Source organism: Hyposmocoma kahamanoa, unplaced genomic scaffold (assembly GCF_003589595.1).
Source record: "Hyposmocoma kahamanoa isolate Upper Pololo Valley unplaced genomic scaffold, ASM358959v1 64, whole genome shotgun sequence".
Lineage (NCBI taxonomy): Eukaryota > Metazoa > Arthropoda > Insecta > Lepidoptera > Cosmopterigidae > Hyposmocoma > Hyposmocoma kahamanoa.
In genome coordinates, this window is record NW_020653852.1 from 17,477,187 (window position 1) to 17,501,761 (window position 24,575).

The 24,575-nt window shown below is 36.5% G+C and overlaps 1 protein-coding gene across 1 annotated transcript in view; it reads left to right on the top strand.

The window, feature by feature from the left end:
• The window catches only part of LOC113230919, a 41,070-nt gene that overhangs the window by 6,103 nt on the left and 10,392 nt on the right, over positions 1 to 24,575 (top strand). The window contains exons 2-16 of the mRNA XM_026465029.1: positions 1 to 205; positions 346 to 648; positions 916 to 1,049; positions 2,669 to 2,812; positions 5,107 to 5,197; positions 6,265 to 6,360; positions 8,553 to 8,690; positions 11,163 to 11,303; positions 12,545 to 12,664; positions 13,096 to 13,309; positions 16,315 to 16,489; positions 18,233 to 18,591; positions 19,967 to 20,171; positions 20,699 to 20,869; positions 23,856 to 24,027. Coding sequence (XP_026320814.1) covers positions 1 to 205; positions 346 to 648; positions 916 to 1,049; positions 2,669 to 2,812; positions 5,107 to 5,197; positions 6,265 to 6,360; positions 8,553 to 8,690; positions 11,163 to 11,303; positions 12,545 to 12,664; positions 13,096 to 13,309; positions 16,315 to 16,489; positions 18,233 to 18,591; positions 19,967 to 20,171; positions 20,699 to 20,869; positions 23,856 to 24,027 — 2,668 coding nt within the window. The remainder of the gene's footprint in view (positions 206 to 345; positions 649 to 915; positions 1,050 to 2,668; positions 2,813 to 5,106; positions 5,198 to 6,264; positions 6,361 to 8,552; positions 8,691 to 11,162; positions 11,304 to 12,544; positions 12,665 to 13,095; positions 13,310 to 16,314; positions 16,490 to 18,232; positions 18,592 to 19,966; positions 20,172 to 20,698; positions 20,870 to 23,855; positions 24,028 to 24,575) is intronic.

The window sequence follows — 24,575 nt, forward strand, 5'->3', positions numbered from 1 at the left end:
GCTCATAAATTTGAATACGTTAGGTAGATCAACCAATCTTAAAGAAGCCAAAGGTAAACCGAGAAGTAAAGCTAAAAATACGATAGAATCTGAGAAGAATTGTGACACCGCCAAAGCTGTAAGCCCAACTTTTTCTGAACCCTTAAATGAATTCTCACCATCCGAAGATGAGGGAGTGAATGTTGATGACGACATTTCAATGATGGTAAGTTATAGCTATAGGTAGATAAGATCCCTTGTTCTGTAAGTTAGAGAGACATGGTTCTCATAGTAGCCGTAGTGTAGTTAGGTAAAAGAATTTAAAAAAATCTTACATATTTAAATTATAGTTAACACTTTTTTCAGGTTACAACTAACCAAGCAGCATCGGAGAACAATTTTGCCAAAAATTCTCTTATGAACGACAGTGATTCTGACAATCCAATATCAAAAATTAAAGATGAAGTTATTGACGAAGATAAACCAATTAAGAAAAAGAAACACAAAAATAAAACTCCGGAAAAGAAAGTTGAGGATCCTGAGAACTTGACATTGACTGCAGACAAGATGATGAAAAAAGAACTTCATTTATTGCACGCACCGGTAAACATGAATGTTGAAGTACCGGAAACCAGTGGAAAGGGACAGATTTCTCATAAGAGTAAGAAGGTTAGTGACTTTTTACTTTATACAATACAAATTGAATTTAGGTACTTTTTTATAAACCACGTTTCAGTTATTATTATTATTATCATTATGTTCTTTTTGCTCTCCATAATAAGACATGATTACTACAAGCTTGACACTTTTATTCAAATATCGCTCGTAGTGCAATGGAACATAGCACTCCAGTTTAAAGCTTGATGCATTCAATGTGTTAAACATGATGTATACTTGTGCTACCTAAACATTTTGTAACTTTCGTGCATATTTCAGAAAAGCGGGTCAAAAAGCTGCTCCACTCGAGATCGCATCAAAGGCGACGATGATTTGTCGGATGAAGAGAAGCAGTGGGTCTATACAAAAGAGAAACTATTAAAAAGAATGGAAAAGAAACAGGAAACCGCCATGTAATATTTTATTCTTCTATATTATGTATATTTTTTCATTTACTATTACTAGTTATTAGCAGTTACCTGCAATAAACAACAGTATTATAATACCAAAAGAAGAGAAAAAGTACAATTACAACTACTTGATCACTTTGGTTACTTCCAAATACCTAACAGTTTAAAGTAATTGTATTAGGGGTTAAAGTATGAAATTGCCGTTTTATTGCAATAGGTTCTTTGAATTTTCATAGAATCTTCATGGTTTGAGGTTTTCGAATGAAACTTTTTTCAAATGGTTTGTGATTTTTTTTTTTTAAATTTGAAACATTTGAATATCGACTTTCAATTGTTTTTGTTATTCAATTTAGACAAGAAAGATGGATACTGCGAAAATTCGAGTGATTTTTGAATACGAGTTCCGACGCGGAACTAACGCGGCAGAAACAGCCCGCAATATCAATGCTGCGTTTGGAGAGGGGTCTACTAATGAACGCACCGTGCGATTTTGGTTTAAACGCTTTCGTGATGGAAATTTCGACTTAAAGAACGAGGCACGAGGAAGACCGCCCACCAACACAGGTGAATAACGATGAATTAAGAGAGATAGTGGAAGCCGATCCTAGTCAAACTACCCAGGAATTAGCGGCATGGTTTAACGTTACCTTACCCACAATATTGACTCACTTGCGTCAAATCAATAAAATAAAAAAATACGAAAAATGGGTGCCTCATGATTTGACTGATCTGCAGAAAGAAACGCGTGTTGAAACTTGTGTTGCCTTGTTGAACCGGTACAGAAATGAAGGAATATTGGATCGAATTGTAACATGTGATGAAAAGTGGATTCTTTATGATAACCGGAAAAGAAAAATGCAATGGCTGACCCCAGGTCAAATGCCACAACAGTGTCCTAAAGCAAAACTTACCAATAAGAAGGTAATGGTAACTGTTTGGTGGTCTCAGCATGGTATTATTCACTATAGTTTTCTCCGATCTGGTCAAGCAATAACGGCAGATGTCTATTGTGCCGAACTCCGAACCATGTTGACAAAACTAGCAGTAAAACAGCCCCGACTCATGAATCGATCTTCACCATTATTGCTCCACGACAACGCGAGACCTCACACAGCACGAGAAACCATTTTGACCCTTCAGGAACTGCAGTTAGAAACCATTCGTCATCCTCCGTATTCACCAGACCTTGCTCCAACGGACTACCATTTTTTTCGTGATTTGGACAATTATCTACGTGACAAGAAGTTTTCTTCCCAGGAGGTAGTACAAAATGCTTTCACACAGTTTGTGCAGTCTAGATCGTCGGAGTTCTATCGCAAAGGCATTAATAACCTTCCCATTAGATGGCAGCAATGTATAGATAATAATGGCAACTATTTTGATTAAATAAATTTGTTAAAAATTTAAAAAATAAACAATTTAGATTTTCAGTACAAATCGGCAATTTCATACTTTAACCCCTATTATTATTACAAAGGTAAACTTCCCCCAATATGCTTTCTTTCATCTTCTCACTGTTGATGAATGGTGCGGGGGCTACAACTTACATCTTGTATTTTCAAGTCAAACGCTCTCTCGACTATCATTGCTTGTTATTTTCATTCATTGTTTAAAATTGTCAGAATGGACGACGCTAAGCGCACGAAGCTAGTCAATGAATTTATCGTGAGGCGCGAGGAAGGCAAAGGACGAAGGAACCAGCGATTGCTTGGCCGCGTTAAAGGAAGGAACTCTAGACAGAGATTAGAGAGGGAGAAACAGTTAAGGTAAATCCTACTCGTGTTTTGTCATATACCCTATCTAATTGAACAAATTATGATTAATTTTGGAGCTTTGCATATCGAACGCCAGTTGGCACGGCGGCGCGGTTTTCATATAAAATTTACTAGAAACAACTGCACGCGCGAATTTCGCTGGCCATTTTAGGTGAAGCTGTACGAAAACCACACTGAACCGTGTTCGTTGCATCGCGAATAAATAACTTCAATAACCTAATCGAACGACATATCGATTACAAAAACAGTTAAAACGGTAGATTAGGAAATACGAGAGACGTTCAATGTATTCTTGGTATGGGCATGAAGGAAAACGCAGAATTTTTGAAGTAAAATTTATTTTTCAATATAGTTTCCCATAACCTCAATACACTACTTTGATTGGGAAATAAATTTTTCAATACTTTCTAAAAAATATTTTTCTACTTTGTCTGAAAAGTGTTTTTTTTTTTTCTTTATACATGACAGGCAAATGACTCCACTCCACCTGATGTTAAGTGGAAAGTGGTATCCAAACGCGAAGGAAGGTGCGTTAATTGCCGCCTACATCTCTTCATCGCCGGAAAAACACTTTCCACGAAGATCTTTTTTAAGATTTGGGAACAGAAAGTAGTCATTGGAGGCCAAGTCTGGGCTCTAGGGTGGATGGTTCGTTTCTTCAAAGCCACAGTCACGCACAGCAGCCTTTGCAACACGCACTGTATGAGCGAGTTGCCGTGGACGCGCAACACACCTGCGGTCAATTGTCCACGTCTTTTCTCTTTAATAGCTTCTTTCAGATTACGCTGAATGTTTGCTTAAGATGCGGTAGTAATACTAGATCTTTTTCTGTGTACTCAATGAGCAAAAAATTCCCTTTGAGTCCCAAAAAATTGTGACCATGAGTTTTCCGGTCAATGGAGTGACTTTAAAGTTCTTTGGTGGCTCTCCTCCTTTTTTATTGGCTCCTGCCTGCTCTTAGGATTAGATCGTGTGTAGAAAAGTCGTGTTCGTCATCTTGGATTTAGAAATAAATGCTATATTCGTAATGAGCACCCCAAAATACCTCGAAAACGATACCCAACTTGCCATTATTTGATAAGTCGTGCCCGCCATCCTGCATTTAGAAAGGAGTGCCATATTCGTTACGGGAGCACCCCAATTACAGTATATTGCCCATGCTATATTCGGCCACGAAGGCACTCACTCACTCACTCCTCACTCACTCCCCACTCACTCCCCACCCACCCCCACACAGCAATTATGAAATAATTATTTGTTAATTGTGTTCTCGCAATTAACAATTAATCAATTGTTAGTTGCTGTTTCGCAATTGACAATTAATTAATTGTCAATCTTTAATTACCTGCACAATTAAATTTTGCCCAACACTGAGTGTAGAACAGATTAAAATATCAATCGATTTAATTTATTTTATGTCTCAAGAGAAAGAGGGGTCAGTCATTAAAAAAATGTGACTGTTTAGATTTATGGTCATAGAGAGAATTCGTCACATTGAATTAATGGAATTGAAGAAATCATTAACATTGTCCTTTTATTTTTATATGGTAAAATGATTATAAAATTTTAGAATCTGGTTTTCTGCGTCGCTTAGCACGTTCTGAATTAGTAACTAAATTAAAATATATATATATTCCGTATTTCCAGCGGTGAATGACTAATAAGTGAAGCCTAAGAGTGGTTACACACGGTGTAATTAGCAGCTATGCAAACTCGCGTTCGTGAAACGCGCGATTGCTTTGCTACACTTGCGATTTATAGGCGATTGCATGGAAGCAAACGCGCGACTGCACCGATACAGTTGCTTAGGTTGAATAATTATGTACGTTTTTGTTTTTGCACATTATTTTGTTTTGTTAATTGTAAATTTAAAAGGGAAATTAATAAATTCATTAGATAAATAAATAAGATATTTTTTTTAAAACGTGGACCGCGTTTGTATTGCGATTGCATCGCGTTTATATCGCGTTTGCGTCGCTGCTAAAAGTCGCCGTGTGTAACGACTCGAATCGGTCAAGAACATACATACAAAAAAAACATACAGTCGAATTGAGAACCTCCTCCATTTTTGAAGTCGGTTAATGAGTGAGAAAAGAGACTGCAATCCGATATTTTGACAAAACATCGTGAAGAACAACAACGGAATACTTTTACTCTTCGTCATTCCGTTTAGGTAGACAATGACCTTTAAAGGATGGTGGTGGTGACACGGTTTCGTGCAATATACCAAAAGTGTGCGGTCCATCCATGTTGTGCACTATATGGTGTGGTTTACATTATTTCAGAGTATTATCACATGAGCTGTATGGCGAACCGTCCCATTCAACGAAAAGACAAGGACAAAGTTTGTTTACAGGTCGTCGTAATATTAGAAAGGTAAATGAATATAACATTTCTTTTTATTTTTAACCTTTAATCGCGGCCTAAGAATTATATTTTGAACTGATGAGCGCAACTCACATACAATTTACGATCTTATTTGGCACATTATTTATACATATTATATATGTTCTTCTCTAGATAAGCCAACAGTTCTGCAACAATATCAAAATTTAATACGAAAGCTTATTCTCTCTCATATGGTACTTCTCAATACTCGTTGAATAGCAGAACCTGTAGAAGCCTATAAAATTACTAAGCGAAAAATTCGATACTGGCGTAATCCTAAAAGGGCTGACAAAACAATAAATACAGCAGAATCGCTTAGAGGGCGTGTCACGTGTGCCAACAGTACGCGGAGTTTCGCATATTTGAGCTGAGTCCGCCATTTTGGCTTTGTACGTTATGGTTGTGTCAATTATCTCGCGCAAAACCTCGAAAATAGTGGTAGATGCATTATTTTTAGGGTTGAAACGGATATCCGGCAACTATCCGGCCTATTTTTACTATATCCGGTTAGATACCGGATGTTGAAAATTGAGAAAAATTCTAAATCAGTACGCCAAATAAACTGATTTATTGCCTAAAGAGGATAGTAATAGGATAAACGGCAACTACAGGATCGTTGGCAATCTCTTTATTACTTGTAACTGAAAGAACTATGAAGTTAGATAACGTTATCTGTAAATTTAGTATTCAAATTTCAATAAAGGTAGATGATTCATGACGACCAGTTTTTCAGCATTATAAGTGGTAAAAATCGGTTCTGTTTATTTTCATAAACGAGACCAGATTTTTTTCACTATAAACTCTTGCAAACTTTGTTAAATTTTAAGTACTACTTGTTATTGCCATACGACCAAATGAAATAATAATCGATCTTCTGTTTTCTTCTATATAATGTGTACCTTCAATAATGATCGAACGTCATATGTGTATTGTTGGTTGGTAAGTATGGCGCTTACGTCATAAAGTTGTATCCTGTTACGTTATGGCGAAAAGTCGCGTAAGCTATTGCCCCTGCCCCTGACTACAGTATTGTAACTTATGTCATAATTTTACAGGTTATAGATAAAAAATCATTAGCCAGGAGCACAGTGATCGCAAATATGGAAGAATTCGAAAGAAAACGCAGATTAAATCAAAGGCAAACAAAATTGGTAAGTTTTTAAATCAAACTATTATATTCAATGGTTATTTATAGTTTTAGTTGAGATTTAAGGTAAAGTGAGAAAATAAACATTAGTTTTTCGACCACACGGACAATCGGTTTATCGACGTTACAAAAGATTGATTTCAACTTGTTTTTTTTAAGTGATAATAAAAACAGAGCCCACCGGTAGAGAACTAAGGGGACCAAAACTCTTCTAAGCCAAACACTGCCAAACACTTTGACTAAACTTCGCTCGATAAAAATAAACACAAATTTCGGCAAAACGTCCATCGTTTTTGCTATGTTCATCTACATAAAAATCAGTTTAATTTTATTGTTATTAGAGGTATTTAAATAAAATTTTCTCTCCCGTGTTCCGTAACTATGAGTCTATTTTACAGTAAGAGAGTATGTTTTATTTCTAAAAGGAATTTAAATATCGTGCAATCAATTTATAGGTGCACCTCTCCGCGTTTACTTCACATCAATTAAAATCATTTCGCCTTAAGAGTGGAGATGGTTAATATAACATATAGCGCAAATTATAACGTTAAATAAAAAAATAACAAAATAAATTACAATTTGAAACAAATAAAGCTGCTAAAAATGGAGAGCTAATATGTAATTGTTTCAAACGATGACCAACAAAAAAAAATTGACCAGCCATTCTGACGTCAGGATGACTGATCGCCACATTGTTCAGCATGAAGGGAGCAGATTTTCCAAAAGTGTGTATTGCCAATAATTGCTACCTATTTGCTACCTTCGCGAATTAAAGGTATACGCTTCGTATCTACATTAGTTAAAAAAATATAAACGATTGAAAATTTTACGAAGAAATACCAATGCCTGCCCTTTGTTTTATTGCAATAAAGCACTAAACACTTTGGCTTTTTAAATTTTATCATGCACTTCTTTATAAAATTTTCAGTCGGTTATATTTTTTTAACTAATGTAGATAATAAGCGTATACCTTTAATTCGTGAAGGTAGCAAATAGGTAGCAATTATTGGTAATATATACTTCTGGAAAGTCTGCTCCCTTCATGCTGAACCAGCCACTCTGGCTGGTCAATTTTTTTATTTCTCCGAAAATATCAAAGGTAGCAATTAATTAGAAAAGGTAGCAAATAGGTAGCAATTCTCGAATATAGATTCAGTGCCAGATGCGACAGGTGACCAGCCATCCTGACGGTCACGGAATGTTGGCAAAATTTTGTGTGTTAAAGCGAATTAAATTAAGATCTATTTACTTAGGTTTTTGTTTACTTAATTAGTTATTGTAATATTTGTAACAGAAAGGATCAAATCTGTAAATATTAGGCAAACAAAAAAGCGTAAACAGAAAAAAATGAAAAATGGAAAAAATAACATAGAGATAAAACATGTAAATATAATTAATTTTACAAATCTATGAAATCAATCAATCAATGAACTTTTATACTCCTGTAACTTATATATGCGATTTGGTACAGATTTAAGTAAATTAAATTAGACCATTCAGAACAGTCCTTATAAAGTATTAAGGTGAAGCTCATTGATTTATCTTATAAAAACCTATCTCTTTTTAATTTATAGTTAGTTACAAAATTAAAAAATAGATAATGAAATCGGTGGTAACTAACCATCAAAAACCGTGGCCTATATAGATCATAGACGCTATAATCTATAACTTAGTAAGTCTATCTCGCTTCAACTTGAACCGACATTGAACCGTTATAATTATAACACTTTAAATAGCACGCCATACAAATTTAGCATTTAACATTTAGCGCGCTATGCGAATATAGCAGTTAATCTCATGTTTGCTTAAAAGTTGATACTGCCTCAGCTCGTATTCCAATTTTTCCCGTACTAACACGATTCATTTTGATTGGGTCGAGCGGCAGGGCTACTGGCTTTATTTCATAATTTATTTTTTACAAAAGAAATTAAAGCCATTTGCAAAATGTATATCGCATAGTATACGTGTACTATTTAGTTCTGTTGATATAAAGAAATAATTGGTATATGTAAAGTACCTATTGAATACTGCGATTTTCGTGTTGTGAAAAGTTTTAGGAATCATGTTACATCCTCAATTTTACTATATATTTTTTCCAAAGTGATTGGTTCAATACTTTCGCTGTTATGAGGAATCAACCAAAGCGATATTATATTTTTAAATATCCGTGTTCACAAATGTATTCATTGTTTGCAGAGAGAATTACTCGGAGTAGAGGAAGGTGTAAACGTATTGGTGATCAATGATGAAGTATGCCTCGAGTATGACTTGGAAATGCAGCAGCCCGTCGTCACTGTTCATTCCTTTTTCACTAAAGTCATGAAGGCGCATCAGGTTTGTCTTTATTCTAGAGGATAATATATTTAACAAAAAATGCATGCAAAAAATTTATTACCCTAGAGGATAATATATATTGTGCATATTATGGAAATTTTTTGAAAATGAAATGAAAATTTACCTAGGGCGGCCAGATATTAGGCGCGGCCAATCGTTACAAAAAATTCACTGCTGACAACAAGAAATAACTCAAAAGTACCTAAATATTCTAAAGGCTCACGCACATTATGGCGGGCCGCACTGCACCGCATCGTATAACAATAATCTTTCGTACATTTTTTGTATAAAATATAGATATGTTACATATCTACAATGTATTGTATAATCACTACGTCACTACATATATAGATAAATTAAAAAACTAGTGACCGGATTTTCATGCGGTTTCCACCAATAGACAGACGATGGAAGGTTTCACTGTATAATTTATTTAGGTTTAGTGTAAGTTGGCTCAAATATGACGATAAATGTTGAAGATGTCGGAAAAAATCATGCCGGCTGGGCGCTTTACTGGCGTGCGCCTCGTAAACTAACAGACATATATCAAATCAATGTTCGAGAAAAATATTAAAAATATTAAATAGTAAATTTCTGAATCGATTTCGATAAAAATTGGCAATAAAGTAAATTCATTATGTAGTCTACCAGTATAATGATGAGTGCTGAGAAAGGGGCGGCTGGTACTGACTATATCGCCAGGGGCCTAGGGCCTAGACTGCAAATCCACCATTGTTAATACTTGTTATAAATTGGGAATGATACTATTTCTTCGGATCTAAATCGCGTATACAAGGTTATTTTTAATATACTAACAACCACTCAGGACTATATTACTAACATCATAAACAACAACTTTTGTTCTATGACTTTTAATAATTAATCAGATTTGACTTACAAACAAAAATAAAATATATTTGAATAGATCGCCCTAAACGTAATAACTCCGTGCAGAACGGGGGTGGGAGTCGGCGGAGTAGAGGACGTTTGCGCGTTTGAATTTATCTTACTACCAAATACAGTTCTAAAAAGTGTCAGATGGTACAACAAAAACTTAAAAGTGTATTTTGAGTAAATTTATTATGTTTTGTAAAATATCATGGAACAAAAGTTGTTGTTTGTGATGTTAGTAATATAGTCCTGCAAGGTTGTTGAGTATTTTAAAAATATTTATGTTTATGTTTTTTCAAAGAAACCAACGTTGACGTGACTTTAGGACTTGTATAGGGCCCGAAACGTTGGTTTCTTTCAAACAAATTGTTTGAAATATTTAAATGACGGGACGAACAACTCGTGCGCATGATGGTAAGCTACACGCCTGTCCATGACAATTACAGTGCCACTCAGAGCTTTAAATCGCAAAGATCTGAGGGGCACTTCCACTGCGCCCGTCACCCTGAGATGTAAGTCGACAACTCCCATGTGGCTACAATTTCACCAGCACCCTTACCCTTCAAAACCGGAATACAGTAATGCTGACATTACTGCTTGGCGGCAGAAACAGGTAAGGTGGCAATACTACCCTGGATGAACTCTTTCACAAGGAGCTCTATTGCTACTAAAGAAACAATTTCCAATGTGTAACAATTGCGAAAAACGAGAAACTCGATAAATTGTTATTAAGTTCATCTTTCTGTGGACTTGAACATTTAAAGTGAAGATATGCTATATGAGACACCGTAGATCCAAGACAGGAAGAAGACTTTTCTAAAGCGGTTTAGAGATAAATGGGAAATTACAGGCATATGGGACTTGTCAATTGTCATGGGACTTATCTCTCAGGGTGACGAGTGCAGTGGCAGTGCCCCATTGACTTACAAATAAATGGACGACGGGTCTAATACAAAAACCACGAAAAAAATGTCCCAAGTCAACCTATTCGAAATTTAAATTGTAATGTCATCGCAGTATCGCGCTGTCAGTCGAACAAATGAAGACTAAAGCGGAGTTTGGCGCTCTGTATACGATTTTAGCGCCTTACAAGTGCGGACACTTTTTAGCGCGGACCCGACGTCCATATAATTGTAAGTCAATGCAGTGCCCCTCCGATTTTTACGATTTAATCCGATCCGATCCATAACACTAGATTGTAGTGGCACGCTCTGAGTGAATTGTTATGAATCAGCGTGTAGCGTACCATCAGGTGCACAACTCGTTCGTCCCGTCACTAGACATTAAAAAAAATGGTAAGAAGAATATATCATACCCTTGATGTAATAAAGCCACATATTATCGTACGTCGAAAGTGCTTTTATCATATGAAAGTTATAAAAATAATCCGAGCCACATGAAACAATTTATGTATATGTGAAATTGTATAACTCTCCTATTTAGGCATAAAAAAGGTATCGACTAATTTCGTTTGTAGAATCTTTAATCCTCTCTCCTGAAAAGTTGTCAATGTGACATTCTGACATAGGTACGTTTATTCTTTAAAAAATATTAATCCATAGTTACATTGTTGATAATTAGTACGAGGGGGTGAAGTTCATGTGGGACGCTTGCTTCGAGTCCCTGGCGAGCGTGGAGGCCGGCCATCCAGGCGGCGGATGTATTCTCGCGCACTGCATGGGGCTCGGCAAGACGCTGCAGGTGCTGGCACTGTTGCATACGGTGAGTCATACACATACATCACCATGTTTAAGTTTATAACTTCGACAGACAATAGCCCCTTTTACACAGTCACTCTATCGCGCGTGTCGGTATTTGTGTATATGTCGGTAATTTTGTGCTCAGAACCAAAAGGTCAGCAGAGTCGGCTTGGGGGTCAGGTATCTTGTGTATATGACTGTACACGCGTGAGATGAGCGCAGTCGCGCGGTCTTTCCCTTTTCCTTCCAATGTCTTTACATGAGTGCTCAACCGCGCAAGATTGCTGTATCTCAGTGTTTTTGTTTATCAATTACTCATCCAGTGACTAATTTTGACAATAAAAAAACCCCGTGTAGTATTAAAATACACTGTAATTAATACATTGTTAGAAGCAAAAAAGCCGGTTTAAACTTTAAAGTGGACTCGCCGCTGGTGGTCGTTTAAAGGCGTCTCATTATCGGAGCTATAACATAAACAATTACGTTGATAACTTTAATGAAGGCACAAGAAAAATTCACAAAATAAATTCATCACATCAGAACTGCATCGGATAAGTTTTTATTTTAATTAGAATATGATATTCGCACTAGAGTAGCCTATAGGGCTACACACGAGGAAAACAGTGATATATGATTTGCATCGTAAAATTTAAACCTAATTAGAATTGTATGCATTTTTCTGACGCAGTTTCATGGGAAAATGCATTTTGGCATTATTGCGCTGCACTGTCCAAAAACATCTCGACATTAGCGCCATCATGCCAAAGGTTAAATCCTCAAGCGTGCAAGTGCTAGGGCACACAGGGTATGAGGTGAGCTAACATTTGAATCGCACCGCACAAACAATCCGGGCTAAAATTCCCACCTGAACAAATTGTCCTTACTCCATCAACCTATTTAAACTACGACTAGTGACTACTGGAACAACTAGACACTCTTTTGATGTCACGTCGTATGCAGAAACCGTCGTAGGGCCACGGGAAGGAGGGTTTGTGTTAGATGTAAATTCGTTGATATGTTAGCCATTTCGCGATAAGACAGAGTGTTTAGGACATGGAGGCAAAAAGACCTTTGCTATTCTTGCCGCGACATGTTGATGTTCCCAATGTAACCGCTATCTCAAACACTACACTTTGTACTTTGATACGAGGAGAATTTATGTCCTTAATTATTTAAAAAAAAACAAGATACTATATTATTAGACTTAATTCCATGCTCTTTGTAGCCTAGTGAAAGCAATCTGAAGCTTAATGCTTGCTTCAGGTGCTAACACATCCTCGGGCCGGTATGCGCAGAGTGCTCGTGTGCTGCCCTCTGTCGACCGTGCTCAACTGGGTCGACGAGATCCACAAGTGGATTACGCCAGTCACTAACGAAATTAAGGTAAGACAAATTAGAATTTTGCCACAAATATCGACGCATTTCAGGGACATAGTAAATTTTACATGAAAATTAATCTGACCATGGAATGTGATCACAGTAGGATGCCAAATCCGACATTTGGAAACCCATTTCAATCTCATGATGTTGAGGAATGTGTTTCCATTGGCTGTACTGACAAATCTCCTTTCTTCTACGCTCTTATTCACCTTACATGAACCATGAATATTAACTCTATTTTTGCTGAAGGTTTACAATTTTGTTTGATAAACATGCACAAATTCTGTAACAATTTTTTACTAAATAATTACAAAACATTAATTACAAGCCGCGCAAAGCAAAAAGGAGACTGCAGGTATGCAAAGCTCACATAACACCCGGTTAGCTCCGTGCATAACATTACCGCTCCACTAAATAATATTGTAATTCTTCAGGTCTTCGAGCTATCCAAATTAAAGAAGACCTACGAAAGAGCGTTCCAACTCGAAGATTGGTACACCAGAGGAGGGATATTCATAATTGGTTACGAGCTCTTCCGAAGTTTGAGCACATTGGACCCGGAGTTGGACGATGTTCGGCCAACGATTATAAACAAAATCCGCACGGCCTTGTTGGATCCCGGGCCGGATATAATTGTTTGTGATGAAGGTAAACAGTTACTTTTAACAAATGACAATACTAGATCGCCATCCGCGATTGCCCAAGAAGGAAATTTTAATTATCTTATTTAATTAATAATCTTATGATTTTTTTAAATTCATAAGATAACGAACGTTTGGCCGCAACCTCCCGATGTTAAGCGAAATTATAGTTACGTATTATAGCCACATTGGAACTTGTCAATTTATGTCTCGGGGTGACGGGTGCACTGGCAATATTCCTCAGATCTTTGCGATTTAAATCTCTGAGTAGCACTGCCACTGTTATGGGTAGGCGTGTCGCTCCTCCAGTAGCCCGATTTGCTCGTTCCGCCGTTTGGTATCTTGAAAAAAAGCGACAATATGGCCTACGTTGTTTCGTTAAATTGTAGCTTTCGGAAAATACAGATGCCGGCGGAGTATTTCGTTCTTTTGCAGTTCTGTATATTGCAAAAATAAGGAATTCCTAGAATAGACACAAAGCAAAATTCCTTCGATCGGACTGGTACTCGAACCAGCGTCTGTTGCATTAACGCGGCTACTCTTACCAACTGAGCTACAGACCGCGTCAGCAGATTTTAGGATTTCTCTGTGTAATATATAATATATAATTTCTAAAAAATTTTCTGACGATATTCAATAACAAGTTGATTGAAAAAAATACTTAGCAAATTAAGTGAAACGAGAATAAAAAAAACTATTTCATTGATAATAGAAACGAATAATCAAGCTATTTGGCATTTTTTTAAATCAACTTCTTACTGAATATCATCAGAAAAATCTTGTTGAAATTATCTCGTGTGCAACACGACATTTTGTTGCGTGAACTGTCATTCCTCCCGCATTGCGCAGATACGTTAGTAATCGACTCAGTTAAGCGGTAGACCTTTAGTGGAATATTTTCACAAAAAATATAGAAATATCATGGTGGTCCAAAAAATCATAATATTCTATAAAGAAATATATATTTTATATTCAATAAGTTCCTAGAAGTTGAAAATAGTTTTAGTCGATTCTAGAAAACAAGTTTTGTTCATTACATACTGATTTAGTGATGGTGCACAATCTGGCAATCTTTTTAGCATAATGTGTATCCAAAACCTGAATTTTTTAATTATATTTTCAATCGTAAGTTTTGAATGTTTTCATTCAAAATATATTTTTTATAATATTAGTTGACGGGACGAACAAGTTGAGCGCCTAATTAAAATTATTGCTGTCTAATTTTTAATAACAATCAAAAATCAACATCGTCCAATTCAGAAATGACATTGATATCCAGAAATGACATTAAAGCCATTCGTCTTAACTAGTTATTCCACAACGAACAATTAATATTATTATTTTAAAATTAATATATTTTTATTATACCAAAGCCAAATGAATACGATTTTGGTACAGTTTAATAACATTGTTTTACGTTATAATAGTAATAGTAATAACGCACACACTCAACATAACCCCGCACTAGGGAAACCCTGTGTCGCGGGTGCCATGGACACACACATAGACAACCACAAATTACACCCAAACTCACGAGAGAAATAAATGTAGGTCATACAAATATTTCTCCCGGTCCGGGAATCGAACCTGGGACCTTTGCGTGGCAGTCCGGCATGGTAACCGTTCGGCCACGGAGGCAGTTTATATATATAATACATTAATGTTTAAGACTACCTCGGTGGCCCAATGGTTTACAATGTGGTCGCTGGATGAGAGGTCCTGGGCTAGACACTCAATAATTTTAGAAATGAATTTTTCTAAATACGTTCTATTCTGGGTAGTGCCCCGGTGTGAATTTCATTGCTCTGGTACTTATAGTACGGGAATTACCTGGTAATTGGTATGGTTGAATGGCGCTGGTATTATTCTAGTTGACAGCGGTTAATGTTAAAACCAATATGGGAAACGAATTATTCTAAAATTGATCCTGATCTGGGTGTTCTGGGTAGTGCCCTAGAGTTAATTTGGTTGCTTTGGTACTCATAGCACAGGGAATTCCCTCGTTTGAGACCAGGTAATTGGTGTGGTTGTGTCAGTGGGGTAGCTTGGGGGGTGCAAAGGGGGCCATGACCCCGGGCGGAACAGCAATGAGGCGGCGAGCGCGCCAAGCTCTAACTTGTGAACATATTTTTTTTACTTAAAATTAGAAAATAAATTCCACTATTTGAGGAAATGTTATCCTGAGCAAGACAAAGGTGGCGACGGCAGGCGAACATAAAAAACACAATCGAGCCGAGGGTCTCCGAACAGACTATGTACTTTTGTAATCGTCGTAATCGCCCCGGGCAGCAGAAATCGACGCTACGCCACTGGGTAGTCTTGCACATTATTATGATAAAATTCAAGAAATATATTTCAGCTTACAATCACCGCTAAGTAAAGTCCCATTTTGCAGACCCTTCATTCACCTCGTCTCTGGCTTTATTCCCACTGGCGACGAATGGGAAAAAAAAACCATAAGTTACCAGGTGGTGATAAATGGGGTAAAAAATCTCAATTGTTGTCAGAATCGCTAACACGACAAGGTACTACTTGCGCGAGAGCGACATAATGCGGGAGATCTCTCGCTTTATGTCGTTCTCGCCCTAGTCGCGCCCTATCGTGCAAGCCCTACAGTGGTGATTTCCACTGGCGACAAATGGGAAAAAACCCATATGTTTACCAGGTGATGACAAATGGGATAAAAAGATCTGTTGTTGCCACTGGCGACAAATGGAATTTAAAATATCCCAGTAGTTACCAGTTGTAGCAAATGGAATAAAAATCCCAATTAATGTTTGTTTATAGCCGCCAACGAAAGGGAATAAAATTAAAATCGAGGTTAATGATAATAAAAGCCTTATTAAAGAAATCAGTCTGAATTGGAAAAATCAGTCTTCAGTGGAAATCACCACTGGCAACAACTTTTATCACGTTTGTCACAAAGCCTGTAGTGACAAGTGGGAATAAGCGGTTTTGAGCCTTGGCTGTTGGCATAAACTGTAATAAATTTCCTCAATTTTGAACTTACAGGACATCTCCTAAAGAACGACTGTTCAGTGCTTGCTGTGGCCATGAGCCGCGTGGCGACCAAACGCCGCATCGTACTTACCGGTACACCGATGCAGAACAATCTGCGAGAGTACTATTGCATGGTCAACTTCATTAAGCCGAACCTGCTTGGTACTTATTCTGAGTATTCTAATAGGTAAGTTGACATAAACTGCCTTCGGAAGAAAGAAAGGCATAAGCAGTAAACTCTAAATTCGTAGATAAATGTGTTTAATCGGACGTTTTTAAAAATATCGTAATTTTCTCTTTTAACATACTGTGAAAAAAAATTAAAATATTATAACTTCATATAAAAGGCATAACTAATTTAAATGTGACTTTTAATATTTGAATCATGAATAGCACTACAGGGCACAATTGTATTCAGTTGCGCTTTTTTTGTGTTATTATATTGTAATTAAACTACCATAATAACCAATGGAACCATTTTTTTTTGGTGGAAATATATCTCAATAATTGGTGAATATCATCGAGTATATAACCAGAATAGAGACGAAATAAGGGCCATCCAACCCTGGCAACTCATCAGGCAAATGGGCCTTATATCACTTTTGAATATCAACTCTCATTTGCGCTGAAATCACAAATTAGAAAGCTGAAATAGTCCAGCGCCAACAACTGATCTGTGTGTCCGTAGATTCCAAAAATATTTTGTATTTATTGTAATATAAATAATATCTCTAGCAATGGGTGGTTGGTCCATTCGGTGGCGTGGGAAAAATAGCAAAACATCTAATTACAAAACAAACATTATAAAATATGTAATTTTTCAATTTTCGTCCATTATAGCAAAGCTCAAGTCAAGGTTTGATTTGAAGTGAAACAATTGACGACACCCGTCAATTGTTTCGAATTCGGACGGCCCAATCGGAGCGCAGTTGTCACCGTAATGATTTGGCAGACTGGTTTTCAAATAAATTGAATGACATTTCGTCTCTATTTCTGGTTATATACTCGTTGGTGAATATACAGCAAGCTTTTTTACTATAAAAAGTTATATGTGAAGTTTTTGTTATGTTAAAAACATTAATATCCAAGGATTTTATTTAGTAATAAACGGAACTGTGCCCTTGATATAACCTTTTTTTAATGAAAATTGAAATTTTACGAAGGGCTTGTACGGGAAAAATGTGCAATTGTCAATTTAATGACTCGTGTGAAGTTCCCAATCCGCATTAGGCCCGCGTAGGGACTACAGCCCAAGCCATCTCATTGTGAGAGGAGGCCTGTGCCTAGCAGTGGGACTCTATATAGGCTATAGTTTGCCTTTTTTGAAGTCGGAGTAAAATGACACTTGTCGAGATGCCAGTTTCATAAAATTTGAAATAGGTATGTAGTTGTTATCGATTGTTTTATCGATAGATTGTGAAAGAAGATAAAATTATGCCAAAAGTGATTGAAATTGTAAATGTTGCGACGTTCTTATGATTACTAATTACGTTATTGCCTTCTTTATTCTTACTTTGATAGTTGGCCTACTTGTATCGTAATCAATTTTTTTTATTCATATACATTTTAACAAGAATGGCCGGTTTTGATAATCTACATTGAATTAGAATTCAAAACTTAATATGTCTCGTCTTTGTATTTTTCATATACGTCGTTCTTTATACAGTGCATATGCTATGTAGGAACTTACAAAAATTATCAATTTAAATGAACTTGTTTTCAATAATTGGTCGAATGAATAACGGGTCGACGATGATATTTATTCCATAAGCGTGACCAATATTCAGTCGATGGTCGACAGAATATTTATCGACTGCAATCACTAGCTGCTCGCAAGCGGGCAACACTTTTGCGTAGTGAACTGTCATTTTACTCCGTCTTCAAAAAAGACTATAACTAATATATTATAATCGATTAATAATTTTTCCAGATTCGAAAATCCAATAATGAACGGCCAACACCGCGACTCTATAGAAGCCGATATAAAACTAATGAAAGAGAGAACGCATATTCTACACAAAGTCCTAGAAGGCTGTCTTCAGCGACAAGAAGCATCAGTCCTTTACCCGTATCTACCATCGAAACATGAATACACGTTATTCATATCATTAACTCCCGTGCAATGGGACTTGTACAAATACTACGTACAGAACTATGCAAATCAGAACAAACAGTGTGTGCTAAAAGACTTTCATGTGCTGCAAAAGATCTGGTCTCACCCTCAAGTGCTGCATAACTTCCAGATGAAAGCAAGAAATCAGATTGTTAACAAACTTGCCACAATGAAACGTAAGTTGTATTATTCTTGTTTGTCTCTTTTAACAATTACTCTGTTATTTTGTATATATTTTGCTGTATATATATATTGTATATACATATATATATATACAATTTTCTTAACCTAATACAAATATATTGAAATATACGTGTGTGTGTGTGTGTTTGTTTTGTGTGTCATATGTTAAAACCCAGACTACGATGATTAGAATATGTTGTATACACCAAGGTATATAGGTAAGTGTAATGTATAAAAGTATTTACTTTATAACTTAAGTAGTAACCTTCATTAGAGCCTCAGTCTCTTCATAATTTAACTTATGTAGCCATTGAACTACAGATCTTTTACAGTCATGTAAGTTCATGTGATAGATGTTTAAGATTTTATTTATACGGTTATATAAATGAGTTGATTGCTTTTTAAGTTGACGACTGGCAAATGTTGTTTTTACAATATGTCGGGGGACAACAAGGTATTGTCTTCTTCTGTTCACGTTGTTAGGATCGTATGGAAGATGTTTATGTACTTTTACAATAGTCTGTGCTATGTACAGTTTTTTGACAGAAAGAAGCTTACTAATCGAGTATAAGTTGGTCAGTTGGGAACCTATAGGATGTAAAGAGCATTACTTTCAATAAAAACCGCTGAGCCCGTTCAATTTCTATAAATTTTGTCTTTGCTGCCCCTCCCCACACAGAAATAGAGTAAGTGATCACAGACTGAGCCAGAGCGAGATAGATAATAATTATTAACTCTTTTGTTGCTATATGTCTAAGAATTTTAAACATCCATGTTAATTTCCGGATTCTATTAGCTACTTGCTCAATATGCGCGTACCAGGAAAGACGTTGGTCTATTATAACACCCAGATATTTAGTGGAGGATACTTAACAATATGTGCACAGTCACAATTTTGCGCCGTGATTCTTCCATGAATCTATGAACTTTTAACCCAAAGTCGCTGCCTGGCTGTGTACTACTGTACATCGAGAAACATATGTAATTGGTTTTATAGGCGTTTAATGTAAGAAGGTTTGTCTCAAGCCAATCAGCGACTCCGGCAAGCCCTCTCTCAGTCTCTTCACGTACCTCGTCCCATGAGGCACCCGAAAAACAAGAGCTGTGTCATCAGCGTATGGATGACATTCTAGATTCAAAAACCAATGCACGAAATGAGCTACTTGAAATTAATGCAGGTCGGAATGTTATTGATTTCCCCGTCTTTTTCAACAATTATCAATAATAATAATAACATTGTTACATTTAGATAGAGATACAACAAAGGCTAATAGTATATTATATGCATAGACGTGTCGCTTGCCACCCGGCCCACGACTTGTTCGTCACTTATAAAAAAATTATTAAATTCTCCTTATCATTGAACAGCGGAAAAGTTAGAAGACGATCTCGCCCAAGCGGACCTTGCGGCCTCGGAAGACATAAAACCCGAAGATGTGAAACCAGGAGACATGGACAGGTGGTGGCTGGAGTACCTCGACGGAGGCAATATGCTCGACTCGTTAGACAGCTCCAATAAGTTCGTTGTCGTTTTTCGCATTCTGGAAGAATGTATATCGCTTGGTGATAAAGTGTAAGTGTATGATATTAATATTGCTGTTATTCATTTCTGTAGCAAATAACTAGTGTCCTAAAATCACATTGTATATCACAATGGATTTAGTACTTTCTATTGTTTCCACGTACTCCAGTTTCAATGAAAAGTGCACCTTAATTATATTTACATTAGGCATATTTTTAACACCGACCATACATCTCTGTCACGTAAAAAAAGAATGCGTCCATATTCATGAAAATTTGCTTTTTCATCGTCCTTTTTTACTTTGTGTTCTAAAAGTACAGTGTTTCGTTTGTACCGACACGACATAACATGTACATTTTTCTTCTTTAATCTAAAGGTGTTCCGTTGATGTGTTGAAATGTGTTTTCAAATATAATGTTACGGCCAGTTTTGGATAGGATTGTAAATGCCTTGATTCAAAGTAACAACTTTGATCAACCGTGATCCATTTCTGATTATGATACACGATATCTATGGTATTCATTACCAGGAGTACAATTAAAGAGTTAACACCTTAAAGGTTTAAATGATTTTTGCAGACTTATATTCTCAACATCTCTTTTCACCATGGACTCTTTAGAGTACTTTTTGAAAAAGATAAACAAGTGGAGCTTAGGCCAAGAATACTACCGGCTAGACGGAAGCGTGCCCGCCGAGGTGCGGCAAAAGTGGTGCCGTGAGTTTAACGCTGAGAACAATCATAAGACCAAGTGAGTATGCTGATGGTTCCGTAAGATTATTTTCACCACACCTGCTCATTGTTACTACGAAGTATAACAATGATTTTTTTTATTGGGACAGTATGGGGAAATGAAATCCGAAACTATAGGAGATACAGGGATACTGTTTTAGGAACAATTAAGTATTTTTTAGTCAAGCGCGAATTGTCCATAAAAATTAATAAAATTGATTATTTTTGTGTTAATCGACTCAGTTTCTTGTAAGGATCATTTCATTGTATTGGAAGAAAAATTCGGGACAGCAGAAATTGGTCAAATTCAATAAAATGTCTTTACTTCATACTGTCCCACTTAAAAAAACACACTGTGTAAATTGTGTAGTAAAACTAAGTGACCTAAAAAAGCTGATTTTTTTCTTTTTAATGAAGATTTAATTTATTGGAACTAATACAAATGGCTTTATAATTTGTTGTTTTTATAAGGTATATACTGATATCATGGCATATATAAATTTAAAAGATTTTTTCCTTTATTCATATAACGTCAAAGCAAAATATTTAGGCTCAAATAAATCATTATTTATTCTGTGTATAAGTTTTTCATCTTATATATTTAATTTTTTTGAAATATAGTATACATAAACTATAATGTAGTATCCATAAACTATAAAGTTAAGTCCTAATTATCCTTTTTTGATATGGCTTTGTATGATATGGTTGTGTCATTCTTTCGTGCGAATTCTCTAAAATCCGAGAAAAATGCCTTATTGCACTGTTTTGGAGTGCAAAAGTGATAGCCGCACCAAATATATTACCTGTGGTGGTATTTCCTATTATCGGAAAGTCTTATTTAAAAAAATTTAAATTTTCTGTTTATCGAAATATTTTTTTGTTACAAGAAACGAAAGTAAAGCTTATACCCCTGCAATATGGTCGATTCGTTTTTGGAGAACTAAATTAATAACTCCAATTCGTCGTCGTTCAGCCATTAACAGCTAGATGGCGGTGCATTGATTGAAATTTCAATATAAAATCAAAACGTCGTAACTTGCAATAATAGGTATTCATGGTATTGAACTTTCAACGATATGCCAACAGGGTAAAGTTTAAATTATATTTAGAATCCAGAATTTGTTATTTCTTCTAAATTTGAAACTACGACCAATCAATATCAAGGTTTTGTAGTGTTGCAAATGAAGAATGTGTGAGTTTTGGCGACATCGATTCGTATAGTATTCGAGGCTTATGGTTCAACTCACACTGGCGCAGAGTCGAAGCGTCGCGTCGCGTCCTGTTTTTCAACTACAACGCTTTGCGACGCGCGACGACACTCTCATTAGTGCGCCCGAATCACAGTGTGGTCGGCGTCTGACGCCTCACTGCGCTCAAGTGACGCGATCGATTGCATCCAGGCGTCGACGCCCTTCTCCATATTTGCATAACACAAATTTGTACCTTAATAATGGGAAAATAAAAATGAATATACTATAGACGAAAAACATGACGCGTCACCATGTTTCGGCTCTGCGCCAGTGTGAGTTGAGCCTAAAGCTCATTGTTTTTTTTATTCCGTGGTTCATACCATTGTCCGACACGCTAGTCCAATACGGGTTCGGAACTTCAATGTTTCCCAAGGACCGTGAAACGTCTTCGAAATGCGTATTTCATCACGATATTTTCTTTCACCGTTAGCGAGAGGTATTGCTTCAAAATATCAACTATTACGTAACTTCTAAATTAGAGAATTAATAGTCGTTGGTATGTGCCACCACCAGATTCGAACCGTAGTGAAATAAGAGAAGTATGGTTACTCCATACAAAGCAACAGCACAGCTTGTATGTGTGCGCGACCGCAGCATGCCGTGTACGAACGTATACATTCGCATAATCTGGCGATGCATTTGTGCTACATAACACTGGTCGTCCCAAAACACGGAATATTTTATCCATACAGATTTAAACCATAAAATCGATAAATCGCATCGACTATTTTGTATCTCGCATCAATACTAGTGTATACACCTTGTATGCCATTGACTTACAAATAAATGGACGACGGGTCTAATACAAAAACCACGAAAAAAATGTCCCAAGTCAATCTATTCGAAATTTAAATTGTAATGTCATCGCAGTATCGCGCTGTCAGTAGAACAAATGAAGACTAAAGCGGAGTGTCGCGCTCTGTATACGATTTTAGCGCCTTAAAAGTGCGGACACTTTTTAGCGCGGACCCGACGTCCATATAATTGTAAGTCAATGTTGTATGCGGATCGTTTTCTTTTGGTTTTGAGCTTCGCGTGATGTTTTTGAGGTAATTGTTCAAATTTCGTTTCGTTGCAGTTGATTTTATGCTTTGTTGTTGACTTTTTAATTAGTTGCTGTTGATTTTTTATTTGTTGTGTAATTTTCTTGGTTATTAACATAATAATTGAATCTTTTCTATTTTGTTTATTTATTATTAAATTAATGTAAGTCGATTCTCTCTTCGTTACAAATTATCTCGATAAGGCATTTAAATCGATTTTTATTTCATTCGATTTTTCGTCACTATATCTCTAGAAACTGCAAACGTTACCAGAATCATGCTTTATGGGATGAACGCATTTATTCGACACGAATTTTATCGCGTTCACACCGTCGCCAAGCGGAGTCCACGTGGCCGCCGCACAGCGACCGCGTGCATTTAACTGTCATGGCAAAATACGCTCTATTTATTTAGTTCTTACGTTTTAACTTAAATGAGCATCCCGGGCATGCGGGCGAGTCTGGCTTAAATTTGATCTGCGCGGTGGCCGCGCGGTTGTATTCTTCAGAGGAATTTAAATACTGTTGCCTAGACTATAGAATTCAGATTCGCCGTCAATGTTCATGAAGGCGTTGTAACTGGGCGCTTAGGCTATCATAGTTGTCATACAATATCGGAATAGAATCAAATCTGTCATAATTTTTAGTATAGTCTAATAATTGCATACACCAAGACGCCCATTAATCTTAATAAACTATATGTAAATTTATAGATTATTCCTTATCTCAACCCGTGCGGGTTCACTGGGTTTGAACATGGTGGCGGCCAACCGCGTCATAATCCTCGACACGTCATGGAACCCAGCCCATGATATACAGAGTATATTCCGAGTTTATCGCTTTGGACAGAAGAAGGATTGTCACATCTATCGACTGGTTGCTATGGTAAGAAATCCTTTACGATATGAAATTATTTTCACAGGTGACAACTTCGGTAACCTTTGAATACAAGACGACTTTTTTATTTTCAAGACGTTTAATAACTATCCAAAGCTTAATAGACGTTTTTTCTTTTACTCTCACTGGACACTAAAACATTGCAATACGACTCGTCAAAATTAGCAAAAAGAAAGTGTACGTTCTGTAGTTACTGCCCGCGCCCACACTCGTTATTTCATTCATAAACAAAATTTCAATTCTTTTTTTCATACTTTGACGTGCTTAGGACCACCAAATTGCAAGAGCCTTCTGCTATTCTCTTAGAATTTAGACGACCTCTGTAATCGAATGGCTTGCACACCGGTTTTCATGGAGGTCCCGGGTTCGATTCCCGGCCGGGTCAATGCAGAAAACTTACTTTTCTGTTATATCTCCAGTCTGGATGTTTGTTGTACAGTCGTTGTTTCCGATTTCCATAACACAATTGGTTTAGTTACTTACTTTGGGATCAGTTCCGTGGATCAGAGCATCGTATGTGATTTGTTGTCTAATAG